General features: G+C 38.4%; 1 protein-coding gene across 1 annotated transcript; it reads left to right on the top strand.

Moving 5' to 3' along the window:
• Positions 1-2547: 2547 nt before the first annotated feature.
• Positions 2548-20949, top strand: crlf3 (cytokine receptor-like factor 3). The gene is made up of 9 exons (XM_079630450.1): positions 2548-2699; positions 5704-5832; positions 15319-15526; positions 16298-16385; positions 17215-17392; positions 17475-17697; positions 18361-18499; positions 18740-18852; positions 19559-20949. The coding sequence occupies exons 2-9, from the start codon at positions 5716-5718 to the stop codon at positions 19825-19827; spliced, it is 1335 nt and encodes a 444-aa protein (XP_079486576.1). The 5' UTR covers positions 2548-2699; positions 5704-5715; the 3' UTR covers positions 19828-20949.
• The last annotated feature ends 44 nt before the right edge of the window (positions 20950-20993 follow it).

The raw sequence follows: 20993 nt of genomic DNA on the forward strand, positions 1-20993 counted from the left end.
CATTACACAAAAGGTGTTAAAATAGCCATAACACAATAATAAAGAGTTAGTTCACCAAAAAATTGTCCCATTATTTACTGACCCTTAAGCCATAGGTGTAAATGACTTTCTTCTTGCAGCCAAACACAATCGGAGTTATATTAAAAAAATATCCTAGCTCTTCCCGGCTTTATAATGGGAGTGAATGGTATCTAAGATTTTGAAGCCCAAAAAAGCTCATCCATCCATCATAAAATAATCCATATCCAGCTCCAGTGTGTTAATAAAGGCCATCTGAAGTGAAGCGGTGTGTTTTTGTAAGAAAAATATCCATATTTATAACTTTATAAACTATAATCACTGACTTCCGGTAACAACCGTACGAGAGTTGAGTTCCGGCGAAAGAGTGACCTCATCCTTTTTGAGAGTGTATAATACAGTAAGATAAGTGAATAAGATAACTGTCAATGACTGTTTTGCAATAGGCTTGAGAGGCAAATGGTTTAGAATTAGATCGAGGAAAACTGCTTTAGGAGAAATATGCCAGCATCAAGCACTTTTAGACATGATGCAGGCTATAGGTGAATTACATATCACACAGGAGAGACATTTTACACTTGTCTGCAAAATAAACAATGTTTAAAAATAAACATTCTGCTGAAAGGTATTTGGCTTGCGTATATGCAAAGGAGGGACTCAAGAATGAGGCTCAACTCAAGCTCCAATTGTCCCATGATACTACTTATGGCTGAAGACAGCTACAGTATATAAGGCAGAATCTCCTAAAGAAGTGAGGATGGAGGTGGTGACTGTAGGACAGATGCCAGAAAAAACATCACTAGAGACAGACAGGCAGCAACGAGATTGATTGGCAGATTAGATAAGTGGCTCCTCCTGAACCTTAATAATAAGCATAATGAGTGTTGGAACTGCATGAAATATTCTTAATGACATTAATCCGCAATTTCGTAAGCAAACCCATTCATTACACACACACACACACACACACACACACACACACACACACACACACACACACACACACACACACACACACACACTTAGTTATCTAAATGGGGACATTCCATAGACGTTTTTATAAACTGTATATTCTATCCACTTACCCACGTTTTTTTATACCAGATTTACAAATTACCCAGCCAGCAAAAAGTCGTCTATTAGACGTTGAATAGACGTAATTTTTACGGTCTAATTACGGTCCACTGAAGGTTGAAAATGAAAATTGAAAAGACGTCAAATTTGTCCGACTTTTCAACGTTTAATTTTTTTTTATAACTTTGACGGAATATGTAAAACTCTTTAAATTTATTTGAGATAATAATGAACATGGTTTGGTAGTTTGTTTTCTCTGTTGTTTTAGCATGTATAACAGACTTATCCTAGCTGTCTTAGATTATCAGTTGAAAACATTTTAGATGATCAGTTGAAAACACGTAGTCAAACAGTCCGGCCAAAACTACTTAGTTGAAATCACGTCGTAAACCAGTCCAAGGCGGACCGACATATTTTCAACCATATTTCAACGTTGAAAGACGGTAATTGTTTACTGGGTAGGATGTAGCCTATACCGTTTTTGGAGATTTTGTTAGGGCGCCATGGTTGGCAACTGAGCAGTCATTCATTCATTCATTCATTCATATAAGTACTTTGGTATTGTCAAGTTATTTCAATCTGTACAACATTTAATGAGTCATCACAAAATAACTGTGTAGGCCTATATAATTAGCTTGCATTGCCCACACAAAGCAGATACCAAACTGCTGGTGCTACACAACTGCTCATCAGAGCACATTAACATTAACACAGTAAACACATAGGCTACCCTGATGGTAGCAGACTAATACCAGAAAATCACCAGCACCACAAACTATTACACATTTCACAACATTAAACAGCCACTGAAAACACCATGAATTATTAATTATTATACATTCACATGCCAAGTTGCCAACCATGGCGCCCTGACAAAATCTCCAAAAACCTCCCTTTCGGTATAGGCTACATCCTAATTTGTAAATCTGGTATAAAATAAAAATGTGGGTAAGGGGATAGAATATACAGTTTATAAAAAACATAAAGTCTATGGAATGTCCCCATTTAGATAAGTGTGTGTGTGTGTGTGTGTGTGTGTGTGTGTGTGTGTGTGTGTGTGTGTGTGTGTGTGTGTGTGTGTGTGTGTGTGTAATGAATGGGTTTGCTTACGAAACTTTGGTTTTTGATATAGCCTATTTTACAAAATAAATCATACAAAACAATAACTCAAAACTATAATACCAGTAGCAACCATTCAGCTGATGAAACATGAGTCTACTATTTATTTCACAGTACATTCTGTATTCCGCGTTCTGACAACGATGGTTGAACATTTTTCTTCTGAAAGTATTGAGCTATCTGCAAGACAACAGTTATATTGTGATTAACACAAGTTACCTTCCCTTGCTGTCTGACGCCAAATAACTCTGACGCCTTCGTGTGCTTTGGGTTTTTAACAAAAGATGGGGCGGGGTTAAGAGAGGTTAAATCATCTGATTGGCTAGAACTGACAGCAGACAGGAGGAAAACACAGTTATGCGGCATCTGATTGGATGACGGGTTTGTATCAAAGTGAAAATATGTGCCTCGAGCCCTTCTGTTGCCAGGGCGTCAATGGCGGAACTCCGCAGCAGAAGTTAATATGACACAAGACAGAATCGCATAAGGTAATACTGCAAAAACCTCTTTACAATAATAGCATATTTTTCGTTACAGTTTATTTTTCAGTGCTCAGTTATAGATGCTGTCTCTTCGTGAGCAGGTTTATGGGTGGAGCAGTTTGAAGAGCTTAACGTTACTGTAAAACTGAGATGAGTTAAAGTGATGAGCGTTGGTGTGGCGATCCTCATAGAAGATCCTCATGAACTACTTCTTTCTGAGTTTTAAAATAACTGCTAAGTTCTATCTACTTTAGTTATTAGTTGTTTCTCAAAGCTGATTTTAAATGTAATATTTACATATTTGTACTGCTCTGCTCTTCTCCCATCTGCCTGTACTTTTCACTTGTTTTGGACATGTATAAACATGTTGAGTAGTGTGCACGATGCATCAGTAACGTTATGGCCCAAAGAGAAATAACGTTGCTGCACTTTACATAACTGTCCTCTAATACTGGGATTGGACCAAAAGAGGAATACACGTTTTTATGTAAGAGTATAACAGTGAAGCTGATAGGCAGCAGGATGAAAATGACCTCTGGTAGTTTATAAACACTTGTTTGTTTAAATGCATCTTATGGTCTGCATCTTAAGAGAAGTGCCCTTTAAACTGTGGCCCTTATCAGGGAACGGTCACAGATTGTGAAGCGGGACACATGATCCTCAGATCTGTGACATCTCATCCTGGAATTCCCAACATTGTCTTTTGGCAGCAGATTTTTTTTTTTTTTCTTTGAATCTAGGTCATTGACGTCCCTCTGAAAGTTATCCAGTCCTCTGCTGTACTCCCTGATGGATTCACTTGTGGGAAAGGATTCTGGAAGAGCAATAGTTATTATAATTGCTAGTCTTAATGCTCTTAACCCCAGTCTGGATGAAAACCCTGCTGCTAAATCAGAGGATTAGACTATGAATTTGGAGAACCCCTCCCTTTCCCGTGATCATTAAATGTAAAAATCTGCTAAATATGCCGTGGTTGCAGCTCATAACATCTTTTAGGCATTGATCATTAGGGAGATGAGTGTGGAAACACAGGCTTGTTGGTGCAGGTCACAGTTTGTTATTTAGGTTTCTCTCTCACATGTGTATGGATGAAAGGGTGTTTTTGAGAGTTGAGCACAGCTTCGTTCTCTGCTCTGTGCACTTTGTGTTAAACAAGGGTAAATTGAATAGCTTGCATAAGAGAGCTGCCGATCCACCTGTCCTGTATTTGTGTTCACTTACACGCAAAAACAAATAGGCAGCTGTTCTCTCCTGCACAATGACACCAAGTGTTATACAGACACTATTGTACAGAAGTTAAGGTGTAGTTGTAGTTAAGGGTAGTGTATATGGGTAGGTTCAGTCATGCTTGTAAATTTAAGCTACATGGGCACATGTAAGGAAAGTGCAGTTGCTTTCACTTGAACGGAACACCCATTTTAACGGAAGTGGTTTCATTGTAGCATGCTAGCCTCAAAACATATCCCCTGATCAGTAAAGAAGTAAGTTTTCTTGTTAGTAGTTGTAGAGAAGGTTTATAAATATGTATATAATATATATTATTAACATTAAATGGCTGAATGGGAAAACTAACTTCATAAATACATGCATAACAGCAGAAATGTGATTACCAGCCTAAAGGCCTGTTCAGACCAAGAATCATAACTATAAATACAGTAGCATATTTCACAATAGCATTCTGTTTATTATCAGCGTGTGCCGCAGTCATGTCATCTGCCGCATTAAATGCTCAAGGTGGATTCTGATTGGCCTCTAGCGTTGTTATTGTTTATCAGATAAGAAAAAAACATTCTGAAAAGTGATTCCAACGATATAGTTTTTCTGTGTTTATGTAGAATTACTTTACTATTCTTATAGAAGTAGAATGATTATTAAAACTTTATCATTATATATATATAGTTATCATTATGTTCCTTGGTGTGACTGGCCCTTAACACAGAACAAACAATAGTCCAAAATATTATTTTAGCATTAATTGCCATGACAAGTGATGGATGATTGAGTTTCTAATGTTAAAAACAAAATATATAGGAACATTTTCTCCTCCTTTTTAAAACTATTTGTGAGTATATGGTTAGTTGCATTATTAATACTGTTACTGTAAATGTAAATGTATTTTTTGTATTTTCTGTATGCAAGTGAAAAGCCCTTCTAGGGACGGACATTGCAAATTAGCCTTGGCTATAAATGTTGTAGTGTGGTACATGTTTATTGTTCACACGTGTCCCTATTAAATAAAAATAATATTTGTATCTAGCATTGAATTTGTGCTCTCCTGTCCAAAAAACAGAATCAGAACAGATGTGAATATGAATCATTTTTAAATTGAGAATCAATGTTCCTTGATCACAGATTTGCTATCTAAAGTGAAAGCAGTCAAAGCACAAACAGGCACAGCAGTGTGTCGAGTCAAGTGTCACACAGATTGATGCCATCCTATCTAAAACCGTGCCTCACACTGTTATGCGAATGCGTTTATCATCAGGTCTTGTTTTCAATACATGTAGCCTAACCTTCAGGCGAGTGATTCATTTCCATGACTCCTATGATTTTGGGCTTATATGACGGTTGACTTGAATGTGGTTTCTCAAGGTTATAGCGTCTGAGCCTTTTAGTCATAACTATACATGACTGCATCATCCCTTTGTGCCAAACTTCAACAGATAAGCCTGTGAACATGTTTTTATGTTTCAAAACATGCTTCCTCACTTCCAAATGACGTGGAAATTATGGCCTGGTGGTTGCATAAAGTTGGTGTTACATTTTTATGAGCAGAGACCATGAGGAACAGGCTCTGTTTTTCAGGCCTGTGTGGAATTTCATGCTCCTGTTATTATTATTTTAGCTTTGTTAGAGTGACATTTTCCAGAATGGGTGTGTTTTGGGTTTAGCCTTTCGCTGTAATGTTTTCTAACCCCACAATGATAAATCTAGTCAAACTAAAAGTTAGCCTATCTCTATCAATGGAAATGTTTTCCTATGCTTTACCTTGATATTTGTGCTTTGGCAGAGGCCAACAAGGATGTCAATAGAGGCAGAGGCGTTGCTGCAGGAGGCGAAGGAGAGCATCGAGGCAGCCCAGAACTACAGAAGTGAACTACAACAGAGACTGCATGGACTCAGCCAGGCACGCAAACAGGTACGCTGTCGCTCTCTGCACTGCCGCTGAAGGAATAAATAGGTTTCCAACAACTAGCAACATGTCAGTCCACACCGAAACTGCTGTGCAATGTGACACAATCACAGCCAATCAGAAGATATTTCTTTTATGGTGGGATTTTGGACCAATGAGATTTCACAGTGGGCGGGCTACCCAGTGTGGCGCTGCAGGAATCAGGATTGGCCAAAATTCTGAATTTAAGAATTGGCTATTGGAATTTTAATTTAAAGTGCCCCTATTATGCTATTTTAAAGGTTCCTAACTTTGTTTTGGAGGTCTCCTATAATAGGTTTACAGGCCTCCAAGGTCAAAAAACACTTTTTTTCTCATAATATACATTGCACATCACCTTATTTCTCAAAGAGTCTGAAAACTGTTTGTTTGAAGATTTAGTCTCTCTAAACCCCTCCTTTCTATGAGCTACTCTGCTCTGATTGGTCAGATGGCCAGTTTGTGATTGGTCTACCACTTACACCGTGTGTCGGAAACATAGATGTAAAAAAAGATGGACGACGCCCCTTCGCTCTTTTGATTGCAGTACGACAAGGCTTGTTAAAATAAAGTAAATACTATCTCGTCAGTCCTCCAAAGATCCCGAAAAAAAGTCTGTTGGTGCTTCAGTGACTACTTCGCTTTGAGAACCTGTCAATCACAGCTGTCAATCATGACGTTACACCACCATTTTTATAGCATCACATAACTAACTAAAAACAAACTTATTTAAAAAACAGACACTTGAACTTATGTCAACGTGATAAAAACGACAGCAAATGACAGAAATCACCTTTGGAAAAAAGATATTTGAGGGAGGCGGGGTTTATGACCTATACTAGGACCAGCCACCGGGGGGGCGATCGAGACGTTTTGGCTTCACTTTTCAGGGCTTGTGCGCCATGCTTGGTCGGAAACAATGACCATATCTGAATTTCATTTTCCTATGAAGATCATAGGCTGGGATTATGCAAATTTGTTACATTGTTAATACGTAGGTTTGCAACAGGAAGTGAGACTGCAATTGCTGATGACTCGTTTCAGCAGTTCAGAATCAAATCTTTATTTTAGGAGACAATAACTTTGTCATGCACTTTGATCTTTAAAACTTTCCAGACCTTTCACAAACAGTTGTATAACACACTACATGACAGGTAATATTTGACAAATCATAATAGGGGCACTGTAATTGGCAACACTAATTAAGGAAGAAAGGAAATTCGATTGTGGAAATTTTTGTTTATAATGTATTGTAATTTAACAGGTAATCTGGAAATTTAGTGTTTTTCCACTTTGGTCCATAAAACTAAAATTGTGCCGTGTTATTTTGAAATGATTTATACAAGATTATAGTATTTACTCTGATACTATAATTATTATTATTATTTTTATATCTATCTGTCTATGTTTCTATTTATCTATCTGTCTATCTATCTATCTGTCTGGCCAATTTTGCGCAACATTGACAGAAATAGGAACCAAGCAATTGACAAAATGTCCTCTTGCTTGTTACTTGTCTCGGTCCAGGCTGGCTCAGATAAAGCGATCTTTTCCATGTAAATCTGTTTTTATCTGATCGCGTCTGGTTAGGACAAACCATAGAGACAGTAATGAAATTGCTGCTGATCACATCCAGCGACTATGCACACCAATGCATAAAAATACTACATCGAACACAATGTAGAAAATGGCAGAAACAATTCAGCTTCACAAATGGTAGTGGTTCCCTACACAGTAACCAAATAACGGGACATATGTGTGTGTTTTTGAGAGAGCGTGGGTAAGTGATACTCCCGCTGTCTCGGTGAAGTGAGTAGGATCCACAGTGCCAGGAAGCCTGTTGGTCAGCACAGAAGGGCTGATTCATGCCGCACGTCTCCCGGGGTGACTGTAGGATGTAAAGCCGGCCTGCTGCTCGGTGTTATCTTCAGTCTTTGCTTCTGGCATCTTACCCAACTTCCTCCTTCCCCCACCTCCCACAATGCCTCGTTCAGAGCGTAAACAAGGCTGTAATTTCCTGCTCTTCATATGAGACATTAAACTCAGAGAATGTTAAGCTCTCTCTCCTCACATCCTCCACAGGACAGAGAATTGAACCAAACTTTTAGGATCATTGACTGGTGATTGTATGACGCCCCACGGTACTGTGATTAACCTCACAGCGTGTGCAGCTGTCTGAGTGAGATCCCATATGTGCAGCCCATCTGATATGATCATATCACATGCTCTGTTATTCACAGCAGTGGCACAACATTTGCGGTCAAACTGCATTTGTCCTGTATGTGGAGAACTACTTCCAGCTTCCAGCTGTAGAGGCTCATCTGTATTAAGCTTCTTCATGTATTAAAAGAACTGAAGCTTCCTGGGCAGTAGTTGAGCTTGATGCTAGACCGTTAACATTAGCTGTTGTTTCTTGTCTACTTCCTCTTTAAGTTGTTACACTCTGTCTCAGACACTGATGCTTCCTTAAATCCTACTAGTGGCCTCTGTTTCCCAGAACCTGTCACCCACGAGCCACACTGCAACCAGCTGGAGTCTAATACATGATCATAGGAAACACATACAGAGCTATAGCGTGTTTGATCCACACTAGCATACATGTCTATTTGAGATGAGGAGTTTTACTTTTTTTTTTTTTTTAGCTACTTAGCATAAGTGAAAACACCCATGCTAAAGTTGACTAAAAAGAGGAATAAATACATCTTTTGGAAATCGATCTTAATGCCTTAATTTAAAAAATGAGGAAAACTCCAACCTTTAAGGACACCAATTTTCTTTGTGAATGAATGATGTTACGTAAATAAATAAATGTTCTTCCTTAAAATACAGGGTGCATAAGCCAGGACACCCCTATGTTAAATTCCCATAGAGGCAGGCAGATTTTTATTTTTAAAGGCCAGTTACTTCATGGATCCAGGATACTCTGCATCCTGATAAAGTTCCCTTGGCCTTTGGAATTAAAATAGCCCCACATCATCACATACCCTTCACCATAGATTGGAAGAACATTTCTTTATTTACAATACATTATTCATTCACAAAGAAAATTGGTGTCCTTAAAGGTTGGAGTTTTCATCATTTTTTAAATTAAGGCATTAAGATCAATTTCCAAAAGATGATTTTTTTTTATTTCTCTTTTTACTCAACTTTAGCATGGGTGTGTTCACTTATCCTAAGCACTGCAGTTAGTATATTTTATTTTATTTTATTACTTCCTGCACAGAGACTGCAGATTAAATTGAGCTCTGTAGATAGATATTCTCTCGTCAAAAATAATAAATTATTATTAATATTATTAATGGAGTTGCATTTGCTAATTTTGGGGCAGTCATGGACTGTCTATGGTCCCCGTTAAATAAAGTACTAAATAAATAAATAAATTGTTGTTATAATATATATATATATATATATATATATATATATATATGTTATAAAATAATTATATAATTAATTATTCATGTATACTGTATACAATATATATTTATATAATAATTTATTTATAATTATTAATTATATTTACAGTTCTGTTTTGTTAATTTTTTGGTTTATTTAAACGTCTCGTGCACAGATGAAAAATAAATAAATTATATATTTCAGGTATTTCTTTTATATTTCGATCAATTTGACTATGAAGTGAACATGGAACGACGTGATTTGGGGCTTTAATTGGAGGGTGAAATTGCTGTCGCCCCACTCGCATACTCTCACTGTGGTGTTAGGTCAATTCACTTTCAATTATTTAAATTTGACCAATATGCAAACTCAGAACAAGCTAAGAATATAATTTTGAATCCCATTACGCTGAACATAAATTCCAGGAATATTGTTCTCGCGCCTGTGTTCGTCTGTTATTAAAAAAGAGTTACTGAAGTGTTGTGTATGATCCTACTGAATCTTTGGGAAGAGGCTGAGTCTAAACATCCTGTGATGGGGAGTCTGCACTTCTAATCGCCTCCACCCTCCACGCGCTCCTCACAGCGCATTGTCACGAATAACAATATTTAGGCAAAGGATTCTGACCTGGCTCAAAATATTCAGATTGATCCTGATAAGACTTCAACGTATGAGGAATGATGCACGTCTCTGGACAAAAGCATTTCCTGCGTCGACCGCAAACAAAGCCATATCTGGAACTTTCCACTAAGGTTCATTAATAGCACCGTCTTTTTTGGGTTTCATCCATTTATCCTGCACCACTTTATCTGTGTTATTTTAGACTCTCTTCCCACTTCCTGGTGCTATCTCTACCTACACACACAGTCACGACAGTCTGTCGGGTTCCACGGTACAGCACTTTTGCTCTGCGGTCTGTTGTGCATTTCTGTCAACATACTTTGCCCAGGGCTGCGTGGCGCTTCACTGATTATAAGGGAATGCGACTTTTCCTCGTTCCAGAAATATGACTCAAGGAATTCTTATAATTACAGGCTTTAATGTGTCCTTTTATGTCAGTGTGAAGAGTGCTTGTGTGTGGTATTTCACTAGGTTTTAAGCTAGTGTACTGGGTCACAGTTCACTTGCAACACAGATACAATTATGTTCATTGATATGTGGCATTGAAGGGCCCAAGCTAACCTTCTTTTGCAAGTGCAAGTTTCATGTTCACAAGATAAGAGGAACTGTTTTTTTTTGTTTTTTTTTACATTGAAAACCGCCAGGCTTCCTGTCACTCTTGGCTCCATTTTGTTGAAGGTGAAGCAGTTAGTCTGAAAGATGTACCAAGAAAGTTGAAATGTGCCATTCACTTCTCACCACTTCCGCTTTCAGCCCTACACGTCATGCTCAAAACAAGACAGTGGCACATTTAAATTTATTACACAGATACTATCTTCCTGAATGTATTACACCGATAATATCTTCCACACACTTCCTATCACTGATTTATGTAACCCTCATATATGACTAAATGTACGTTTTAAAATTTCTGAATAAATTGGTTGATTTATTGTTATAGCATTTATATTTATGCATCCAAATAGGGATTATTATTTATTATCGGCTTGTTTCTTTATACTTTAGCCCTGTTTAGAGAGTTTTCTGTAATATTTTAAATTTGTGTTACATAAGTACTCAGTACTACTTTGTTATTTTAATCCTGTAGGAAATGAGCAACTTTTTCCCTTGTAGCTTTAGTAAAAAACATTTTTTTTTTAATGGTGCAAAAGAATTGTGGGTCATCCTAAGAAGAAAATGTAGGATAAACTAAAGACCGATCAAAAGTGACAGTAGGCTAAAGACATTTATAATGTTACAAAAGATTCCTGTTTCCTATAAATGCTGTTCTCTTGAACTTTCTATTCATAATGAATCCTGAAAAAGTTTCACGTTTCCACAAAATGATTGAGCATTTTCTTGAGCAGCAAATCATCATATTAGAAAGATTTCTGAAGGATCGTGTGACACTGAAGACTGGAGTAATGATGCTGAAAATTCAGCTTTGACATCACAGGAAGAAATTACATTTTAATGAAAGAAATTACACATTTTAAAACATTCAAATAGAACATTTATTTTAAGTATGGAATAATTTACTCCAGGCCGTTGAATTATTAGAAAAATAACGCACACCTGAGGTGGTAATGCGGCCACGATGCAAAGCGGAGTTACACCTCAGGTGTGCGTTATTTTTCTAATAATTCAGCGGGCTGGAGTCAATTATTCCGCTTATACTACGGTTACCACACCTCAAAACATTTTGGCAAACAGGTTTGACAAAAGTTTGTCAGGTTTTTGTTCTTAAAATGCTCTTGTGTTGGACTCATTTCTTACGCATCTCATCCTCCGTTGCTAATTCCAAAATATAATTTTAGAGCTTCTAACGGAGGACTTGAGCCACTGATAGCAGTCTAATGCAGTAATTAGAGAGAGAAAGCATGTGTGAATTACCAAAAGTCTGTGTCTCTCAACAGTGTTTGGCACCAACGTCTACTAATAGCGGAGCTACGTTTATCTGTACCTCACTAGTCAGAAACTCTACGAAACGTCATGTAGCTTTTAAGTTGCTAAACTATTTTACTAATAAAATCGTCAGAGCTGCGCTGACAACACGCAAGTGTGTGTCCGTACTGTATGTGCGTGCGTTTGAGTGGGAGAGAGAGCGCGAGACATGTGCTTTTCCATAATGACTAATAAATGCAAAATGCCTAATAAAACTTAATTTTATGGCAAAAAAAAAAAAAACGTGGGTGACTCGTTTTTATCCCATTGTTTACAATACTTATTTACTCGGACAGTGTCATTGTGGGTTTTGGTTCTGTAGTCTGTAAAGACCTTTAAAATAACTGAAATCATTTTGCTAAGTGATATGGAACTGTAATGCGGTCAAGACCTGGCTGGAACTACTTGAGCCGTGCGTTTACCTGAAAAATAACTGCACACCTTAGAACGTTCGTCAACCAATCAAAATGAAGCATTCAACAGCCCCGTAATAATTTTTCACAATGTTGCTATTTTACTGTACTTTTGATCAAATAAATGCATCTTTGGTGAGCGTAAGAGACTTCTTTCAAAAACATTTGAAAAATCTTACCGAGCACAAATTTTTGACCGTTAGTGTATATTTCACAAAATGTCTTATTTACCGTAATAGATAAAAAAATATAATTTTCTTTACTACCTGGTGCACCTTCATGGACTTCATCGACATCCTAAGTAAAATAACTTAATTGTTCAAAATATTTGTAATTCAAACATTGTTTAAAAAAGTCCTGTCTGAACAGTACTATAGACTTCTTAAAAACAGTGTCAAAATCTCTTTTGAGCCTGTGGTTGTCGTGGAAAAAGTCTTCCCCTCTTTTCAAAATGCACTCGAGTCAAGGAGTTCCAGATGCCAGTTCAGACTTTATTGGTGGAGACAACAAAGCCCGACATGCCTGCAGAACTTTTTCATTCAAAACTCTCATTCTTAAGCCCAGGACACACCGAGCTTTATGTCAAAGAACTAGCGGCGATGAAATCCGTCTGTGTTGTCGCCTCTCATCAGCTGCGTCTTAGACAAAAAGCTGCGCTTGAACGCACCATAAGGACTCAAAGCGACTGTCAACTAACGTGCGTTCTGTGCCTGAGTGTAAGTAAATATCTGTCTACTGTATATCAGCAAGTATCAAGAGTCTATTTTCGTCATTCAAAAAGGGAAACCGAAACTAGGACTGTAGATATAAAACATATAAAGTAGCGCTTGCTTATCATTTTGAATAGCAATCATTTTAATCACTTTGTTCATTCCAGTCGGCTCATGTTATTTTTTAATTATTTGTGCATTCGAATGCTCAGATAAGATGATGTAAAATTATAACAGCTTCTGTCTGTACCATCTTGACTTCTTCACTTGCTTTCATCACTTTTACTTTTTTTCTCGTGTTCTGACTCATTCGCTAAGCTGAACAGCCAATCAGAGTTCTCTGTCTCTCACCAACAGCCTGACGCCGATTCAACATGCTGAATCGGCCCAAAAAAACCTGATGGCATCTGACTAGAGCTGTGAACACACCGAAAAATCTAAGCCGACCGACGCTCAGAAACGGCCCGATGGCCGACCATTGGCTTGGTGTGTCCCGGCCTTTATACGATCTCTTACAACTTGCTTACACTTTTCTCAACCAATGGTCATTCGTTGGGTTATCTTACATTTTTACTAGCCCATCCTCTTCCTGCTCTTCAAGCAGAGGAAAATAACAGGTACACATCTTAATCTTTCATGAACACTCCTACACTTGACATCTCAACATCAAAAGTATCTCCTTATCATTGTTGTATTTGGTGCTCTCAGGGTGTATTCACACCAGGGAAGTCCGCTAGTTCACTTGCTTTGGTCCGGACCAAATACAATGTTATTTTAATATATAAATAAAAATAATAATAATTTGTTTGGCACGGTTCGCTTTCACATTGCCCTTTTTGTAAGTGAACCAAAATTTGTAAACAAAACCACATGTGTGCTAAAGTCATCCATTCATTGGACAGACATTCTCAAGCAGGGAAAAGCAGGAAGTACAAAAACAAGCAATTTATGGAGATCTTTTGTAGTGCAATTTTTATTCTTTTACTGATTTGGTGTTATCAGCTACTAACGCAATATGAAGAAACTTATGAGCATCATATGATACAATGTCATCTATACGATGTTGTAATTAGGATTTTGCAAAGACGAAGATGTGCTGCAAGACGGTTGCGGCGGAGAAAGCATGCTCTTCTGATAAAGTTCAGGCATTATTAAAAACAAGTGAACAGTCAGTAAGAAAATAAGAACAAATACACAAATTACAAGCAGAGATGAATATTAAATATATCAAAGTTACAAAGTCTAATTCCGGTACAGAAATGAATAATTAAGCCTAAATGTAAAATGTAGAAATTAAATATATATCTTATACATATCTTTGTTAAAGCTGTATTTTGTTGTTTTATTAACATTAATGACACAGACAACAGTAGGAATATTGGGTTTCTGCTCGGACTGAGAAAAAATTACAAACATCTGGTTTCTTTTTCAACTATGACATAACCGAGAGAATACTTGCAGAGAATTTAAGATGAGTCCGTCTTAAGGAAACGCAAAAGAGGAATCAATTCGGTGTTCGAGTGCTATAACGCACCTCTCTCTTTTAAAATTGTTTGAATGTGTAAATTGGCAAGACAAAACACGTCCAAATTATAAACTTTCAGTCTATGATGGTTAAATTTTGTAGTTAATCCGCGAATCACATGCGTGCCGAACAGTGGGGCAGCTGGACCGTACGGATCACAGATCAACTGCGATCCGTTGCACCACTAATTTATAGGCATTTCATCACCCCAAATTACATATTACATCAGTAAAAATCTGACCCTGTTAAGAAAAGGTGCAGTGCTTTCTGCAATTGGGTCGGTTCATGTTCACACTGTAAACGAACCGTACCAGAGTTCGTTTGGAACCGCACCGAGACCACCTCTTCAGCCGGGTCTCGGTTCGGTTGTTTGGTCCGCACCCGAGTGCGATTGCTGTATTCACACCTGCCTTAAAGATCGGCACCAAGGGGGGAAACGAACTTGAGTTTGATTCAATCGAACCAAACAAGGCAGGTGTGAATACACCCTCAGAGCTACTGAAGGGAGACACCGTGCACTCTATTACCTGAGGCCTTTTCTGAGCGCTTCTGAGTTTTACACTGTAGACAGAAATGAAGCATTTCCTAAACGTGTGTGTGCGTGTGTGCATGTGTGCGTGTGTGTTCTGGTTTAACGTACATTGCTAGGACCAAATGTCCCCACAAAGATAGTAAAATGTAAACACTTTGACATTGTTGTGGGGCCATTTGGTTGGGCCCCATGAGGAAAACAGCTTATTAATCATAACAAGTGATGTTTTTTGAAAAAGTAAAAATGCAGAAAATGTTCTGTAAGGGGATAGAATATACAGTTTGTATAGTATAAACACCATTATGTCTATGGAAAGTCTACATAAAGATATAAAAACAAGTATGTGTGTGTGTCCAGGTGCGAGGCAGTGCCAGTCAGACGCGTGATGCTCTGCAGCGGCACTTCCAGGAGCTGCAGGTGGCGGTGAGTCGACTGCTGACCGAGAGACTGAACGCTCTGTTGCAGGAAGTCGACAACATCGAGCTGGACAGTGTCAGTCCCTTAGATGACTGTCAGAAGCTCATTGAGAGTGGAGTCAGCACAGCTGATGAGCTGCTCCGAGAGGGTGAGTCTGTCAGATCAGTGGAAGTGGAGGCTGGCCGCTCAATCTTCAACTACAGTCACTCTAATCTGATTTAAAGTATGTGAAGAACCTCATTAAGTATTTATTAGACCAGAAAATTTGATTTAGTCTTGCGCCAGAAGAGGATACCTCATGTTTGAGCAGTCAGTTTCTTTGAGCTCTGTCATATGCCAGCTTGTAGGTCTATGTCAACGGTATGAAATGAAATCAGGCCAGACATTTGCTTATGTAGTTGAAGAATAGCAATTATGTGGTAGAATCTGATCAAACTGTAAAAACAATTGGCTTTTCAAGGCTCAGCGATAATGGCGCTCAGAGCCAGTGTAAAAGAGTTTAGTTCAAATTTTAATATTTTTTTAGTTTTTTGTAAAGATTTGTTTAAAAACATAGAAATATAATAATTTGCATAAATATTTTTTTCAAACATAAAATCATGTTGGTAAAAAAGGAAATTAATTGTATTCTAATAAATTGTCTTTAAAATGTAGCTATTTTTATTGTAGGGTCATTGAAAGTATAAGCAGATAAAGTACAAATTTGAACCTATTGGCTCATATGGACCAGCAGGGAAAAACATCTTATTGTTGAGCCCTGCCATTTGGATAATTGCTAGCTATCAAATTGTAAGAGTTTATTTTGCAATTTATTTTGATTTTGCAATTGCTATAATGTCCTCTAGAGCTCATTTGATTATATTTGCTAGAGTTGCCCTGACGGTCAGTTATGAATGTAATGATACAGCTGTCCTTTCAGGGGAGGCTGCCATCCGCTGTGGTATAAATGAGAAGGAGGACAAGCTGGGCAGCTTCACTAAGAAAGCCCTGCAGATCCAGTTAGACAGGTGAGGAGCACACAGACTCATTCTCTTAACAAATCTCAACTGGCCCAGTGAAAGAAGAAGAGCTTTGATATCTCACTGTCACACTCACTTCATGTCTAGGAACAATGAATACATGGAGACTCAGATCTTCAGCTCCTGAGAACACAAAACAAAGCCACCTATTTCTGAAGTTCAGAAGACAATATCCCCTTAATTCCATAACTGCAGCACTCATTGAAAAACGCATTAGCTAACCTTTACCAATGCCTGGTTGTATGACTCTGCTTTGTGACGCATCTTCTCAAAGTTTAATGGAGAGGTGGCAGTGATGCGCTGAATCACCCAAGCATCTACCTCAGATGCCATTTAAATAACTTTTATGTTTTAGAATAAACACTTTTGAATAATTGATATGTATAGTTACCCTCCCCATGTGAACGAGACTTAATTCCCGCCTTAAAAACGTTACTCACCGATCCTACATGAATAACCGCTGCTCTCCACCTAGGCTCTTGTAAGTCTAAGGAGGCTCTGTGTTTTTGGATAGGTTTAGTTTTAATGAAATTATTTTAAAAAGTATGATAAGACAATGTTGCTGAATAACTGTGCACCTCCTATTAATAATATACAATCGTCACATTGTTTTGTGCTACTTTATACTAACTGAGGGACAATTTAGCTACTTGATGTGCCGATCGACAGCAAGCCATGTTTTAAACACAGGATATATTTTTTTAACCCTTTAGGATTATTTGCCAAAGATTTACATTGAATCATATAAATGATCTGTTCTCTAGACATCAATGCGAGTCTACGTAAGGACAGTATATGTAAATGCATGTGTCCTCAGTCTGCCCGAGGTACCTGTGCTGGTGGACGTGCCGTGTCTGTCTGCGCAGCTGGACGACTCTCTGCTGCACATGTTCCGTTCTTACGTGGCTCGGCACGGCAGCGTGGCGTCTCATCCGCCCGTCCAGATTGAGGAGCTGGTGGAGAGACCAGGCGGTGTGCTGGTGCGCTGGTGTAAGGTGGGTCTGGCCTCCCACGTTCATGCCAGACATTTGAACCCCATGTGAGCCTCTTGGTAATGCCTGTTCTTTTTGCATGTAGGTGGACGATGACTTTACCCCTCAGGACTACCGGTTGCAGTACCGTCGCGGTAACTCTTCTCAGTATGAGGACGCGTACATCGGGAAAGACAATGAGTTCCTGGTGCTCCACCTTGACCCGCACATCGACCACCTGTTCCGCGTGTGCGCCAGAGGAGAGGGCCGAACCGAATGGAGCCCGTGGAGCATCCCGCAGACCGGCTACACCACACTCGCACCCCACGGTACAGACTAGGAAACCTAGCATTGCAAACACTCTCTAACATTAGCTGTAGTTCATCCTAAAATGAAAATTCTCATCATTTACTCCCGCTCATGCCATCTCGATGTCAGATAAACACAAATAACATTTTTTTAGTCCATATAATGCCATTGAATGGGTGCCACTCGGTTGACACTTGAAAAAACACACACAGCGTTCAGGACGTTATTCCGTACGACCCAGTGGATGAATCATTCTGTTTTCTGAATGAAGTGAAAATATGTGTAATTTTTTTTTACTGTAAATCATTGCTTCAGGCCTACCGTCATACAAGTGTTTATGACTATGGGACGTTGTGACGTGGCGTGCGAAGTGGCGGTCCTCTGTGCTTCTCGCCCTTACGTTTATGTCAAGCTGAACTTGTAAATGCGCTTAGGACAGTTGGCCGAAAGCAATGGCTTATAGTTAAACAAAGTCATATACATCGGGGATGGCATGAGGATGATTAAATGATTCGAGAATTCAAATTTTTGGGTAAATTATACCTTTATGTATATATTCAGAGTACTGTTCATAGGAACATCTCACCGGGCTTTTTTCATAACACATATTTCTGTGTAAATTGTTCATAAAACACCTCCAAACGAACGCGTTTCATGAATATTGTTTCATTGTGTGTTTCCAGAATGGCTTCCTGGCGTGGATGGTTACATTTTAAGCAGTAGGAAGAACATCGCCATGCGCAGTGACTCATCAGCTGGTCATGGAGGCGTGCTGTACTCCAACTCCTCCACGTACTTCTGTGGCCAGACCCTCACATTCAAGTACATCAGTATTTCATTCTTCTTCACACTCTCATAGCAGATAAACTGTGGGACATTTGAAAGTGGGACACTATAAATAGGTTAAGATCATATTACTCGTATGCCAATTAATTATTCAAAACGACGGAAAGATGCAAAATCATCGTAAATGACATTTTTACAGGAACAAATATCAGCAGGCCTATCAAATGTCTCACTCACTGTGCGCCTGATTTCTGGCTTTGCTCTGTTTGTTTGCAGGATCACAGCTGCTGGACAGACAGATAAGCGTGACAGTTTGGGTGTGTGCGCGGACAGCAGAACGGACACAGACTCGCTGCAGAGGGATCAGGCTGTCTGCATCTCCACTAATGGTACGAGCAGGAAAATATAGTTAAAATACCTTTTGAAGATATGCAGTATATACACTACCGTTCGAACGTTTGTGGTTGGTTAGATTTTGTTGCGTCTGAAAGAAGTCTCTTCTGCTCACCACAGCTGCATTTATTTGATCAAAAACAGTAAAAAACTGTAATATTATGAAATATTACCACAATTTAAAACAACTGATTTATATTCGAATATATTTTCAAATGTAATTTATTCCTGTGATGTCAAAGCTGAATTTTCAGCATCATTACTCTGACTCATCACTCTAATATGATGATGTGCTGCTCAAGAAAAAATTCTTATTATTTTCAATGTTGAAAACAGTTGTGCTGCTTAAAATTTTTGTGGAAATGGTGATACATTTTCTCAGGATACTTAATCAAGGCTTGTTTATCACACTGTTTTAACTTAACTAAACAGGAGAGTATTAATACTTATTGTTAAAACAATGAAATAAACAAAAAACTATGACTTCTGAGTCAGTTTTAAACTGATGCATTGAAATTTAGTCATTTAAGTGTCTTTAAATCAGCTCAAAATAACAAAAATTTAGCTGTTGAAGGTTAAATCAGAAAAAGTTACGGGTTTTTTTGTGATTGTTCCCTGCTGCACCGCCCACTCACCGACTGCAGGATTTTTGAGGGGATGCAAACATTAGAGTTAAGTCACCATGTGCTTTCCCGTTTCCAGGTGCTGTGTTTGTGAACGGAAAGGAGATGACCAACCAGCTGCCAGCCATCACTGTTGGCTCATCTGTGACCTTTGACATGGAAATGGTCAACCTCTTTCCTGTGAGCAACAACAACAACCCTAGCGACGGGGGAAACTTCAAGCTGAGGGTGACGATTGGCTCAGGGAACAGAGAAGTGGTGTTTGATTGGCTGCTGGATCAGGTGGTGGACAGCCTTTTCTTTGGCTGCTCCTTCACACACCCTGGATGGAAAGTGCTGGTGTTTTGAATGTTGCATGATGAAATATCCAGTCTGCTGGAATTCAAGACCTCAAGTTCCTTTAATTTGATCAAACTTTCCAAGTGCTTACAGTGTCACATTTTGCCCTTTTCTCTTATTATTATTATCAGTTACAGATATCACTGCAGAATAACGTTCTCTGTTTTGAGGTATGATGCCAACCACTACTCTTTGACCTCATTACAGGTGGACAGGTGTTGGGTTATGCAAATATCAGTACGTTTGCAAAAGAGACTGTTACATGTTAGTCTAATAAAGTCTTTGTCTGCAGGTGTTAAGTTGCAAAGCATGTTGGTCTGGTTTACCACAGAAAAAAAAGCATACAGAGATCAAAGGCACTCAAAACTGCTCAGAAAATGTGCAAAATAAAAGTTCTTCACAACGACCAACAAAGATAAATCTTTTATGCTCTGACAATCTTTCTGCATGAGTTTTCTCAAGTCAGAAGTGGAGAATGTATCTGTGGAAGAAACTGTTGCCTGTTCAAACATAGCTGGATGTTGGTTTATGTACCATTTAGAGATGGCGTACCTAACAACTAGTATTTTATTCTTGTTTGCCTGGTACTTAGTATTCTTATTTAGAAAGTACTGTTTTTAAAACCACAGGGTAGACTGCTAGTGTCAACCTGTTCACAGCTTCATCGACACAATACTGATCAGTAGATACCAATACAATGTTTCCACAGAAATGTGATCGTTCGCACTAAGCTTAAGTGTTGTGCCATTTTATGAACAACTGTTTTTTATGTTTGCATTTTTAATACATACATCTTGCTGTACCATTTCCTATTTTCATTAGCTGGCTTACTGTACGGTAACTGTTAAAATGCAACAAATGTTGAGATTTTAGAGAGAAAAAAAGCGTTAACAAAATCGCACCCAATTCACTTGCTCCTGAGGTAGAAGAACATCATTTACAAGGTACTATGTAATTGCTCACTGCAGAAGGGAACATTTGTAACCCAATGAGGATACGCCCATGAAATATCAGATACTATATATTTATAAAACTGTGACCATTTCATGTATATTTACCTCATTTTGCCTGTGCCTTCTCAGTACAGATGTAACATTTGCAATAAACACTTTGGAACATTTAAGCAAATTCAGTTTTTTTTTTTTTTGCAAATGTTTACTAAAACAAAACCAACA

The sequence above is a fragment of the Phoxinus phoxinus genome (assembly GCF_949152265.1).
Source record: "Phoxinus phoxinus genome assembly, chromosome: 1".
Classification (NCBI taxonomy): Eukaryota; Metazoa; Chordata; class Actinopteri; order Cypriniformes; family Leuciscidae; genus Phoxinus; species Phoxinus phoxinus.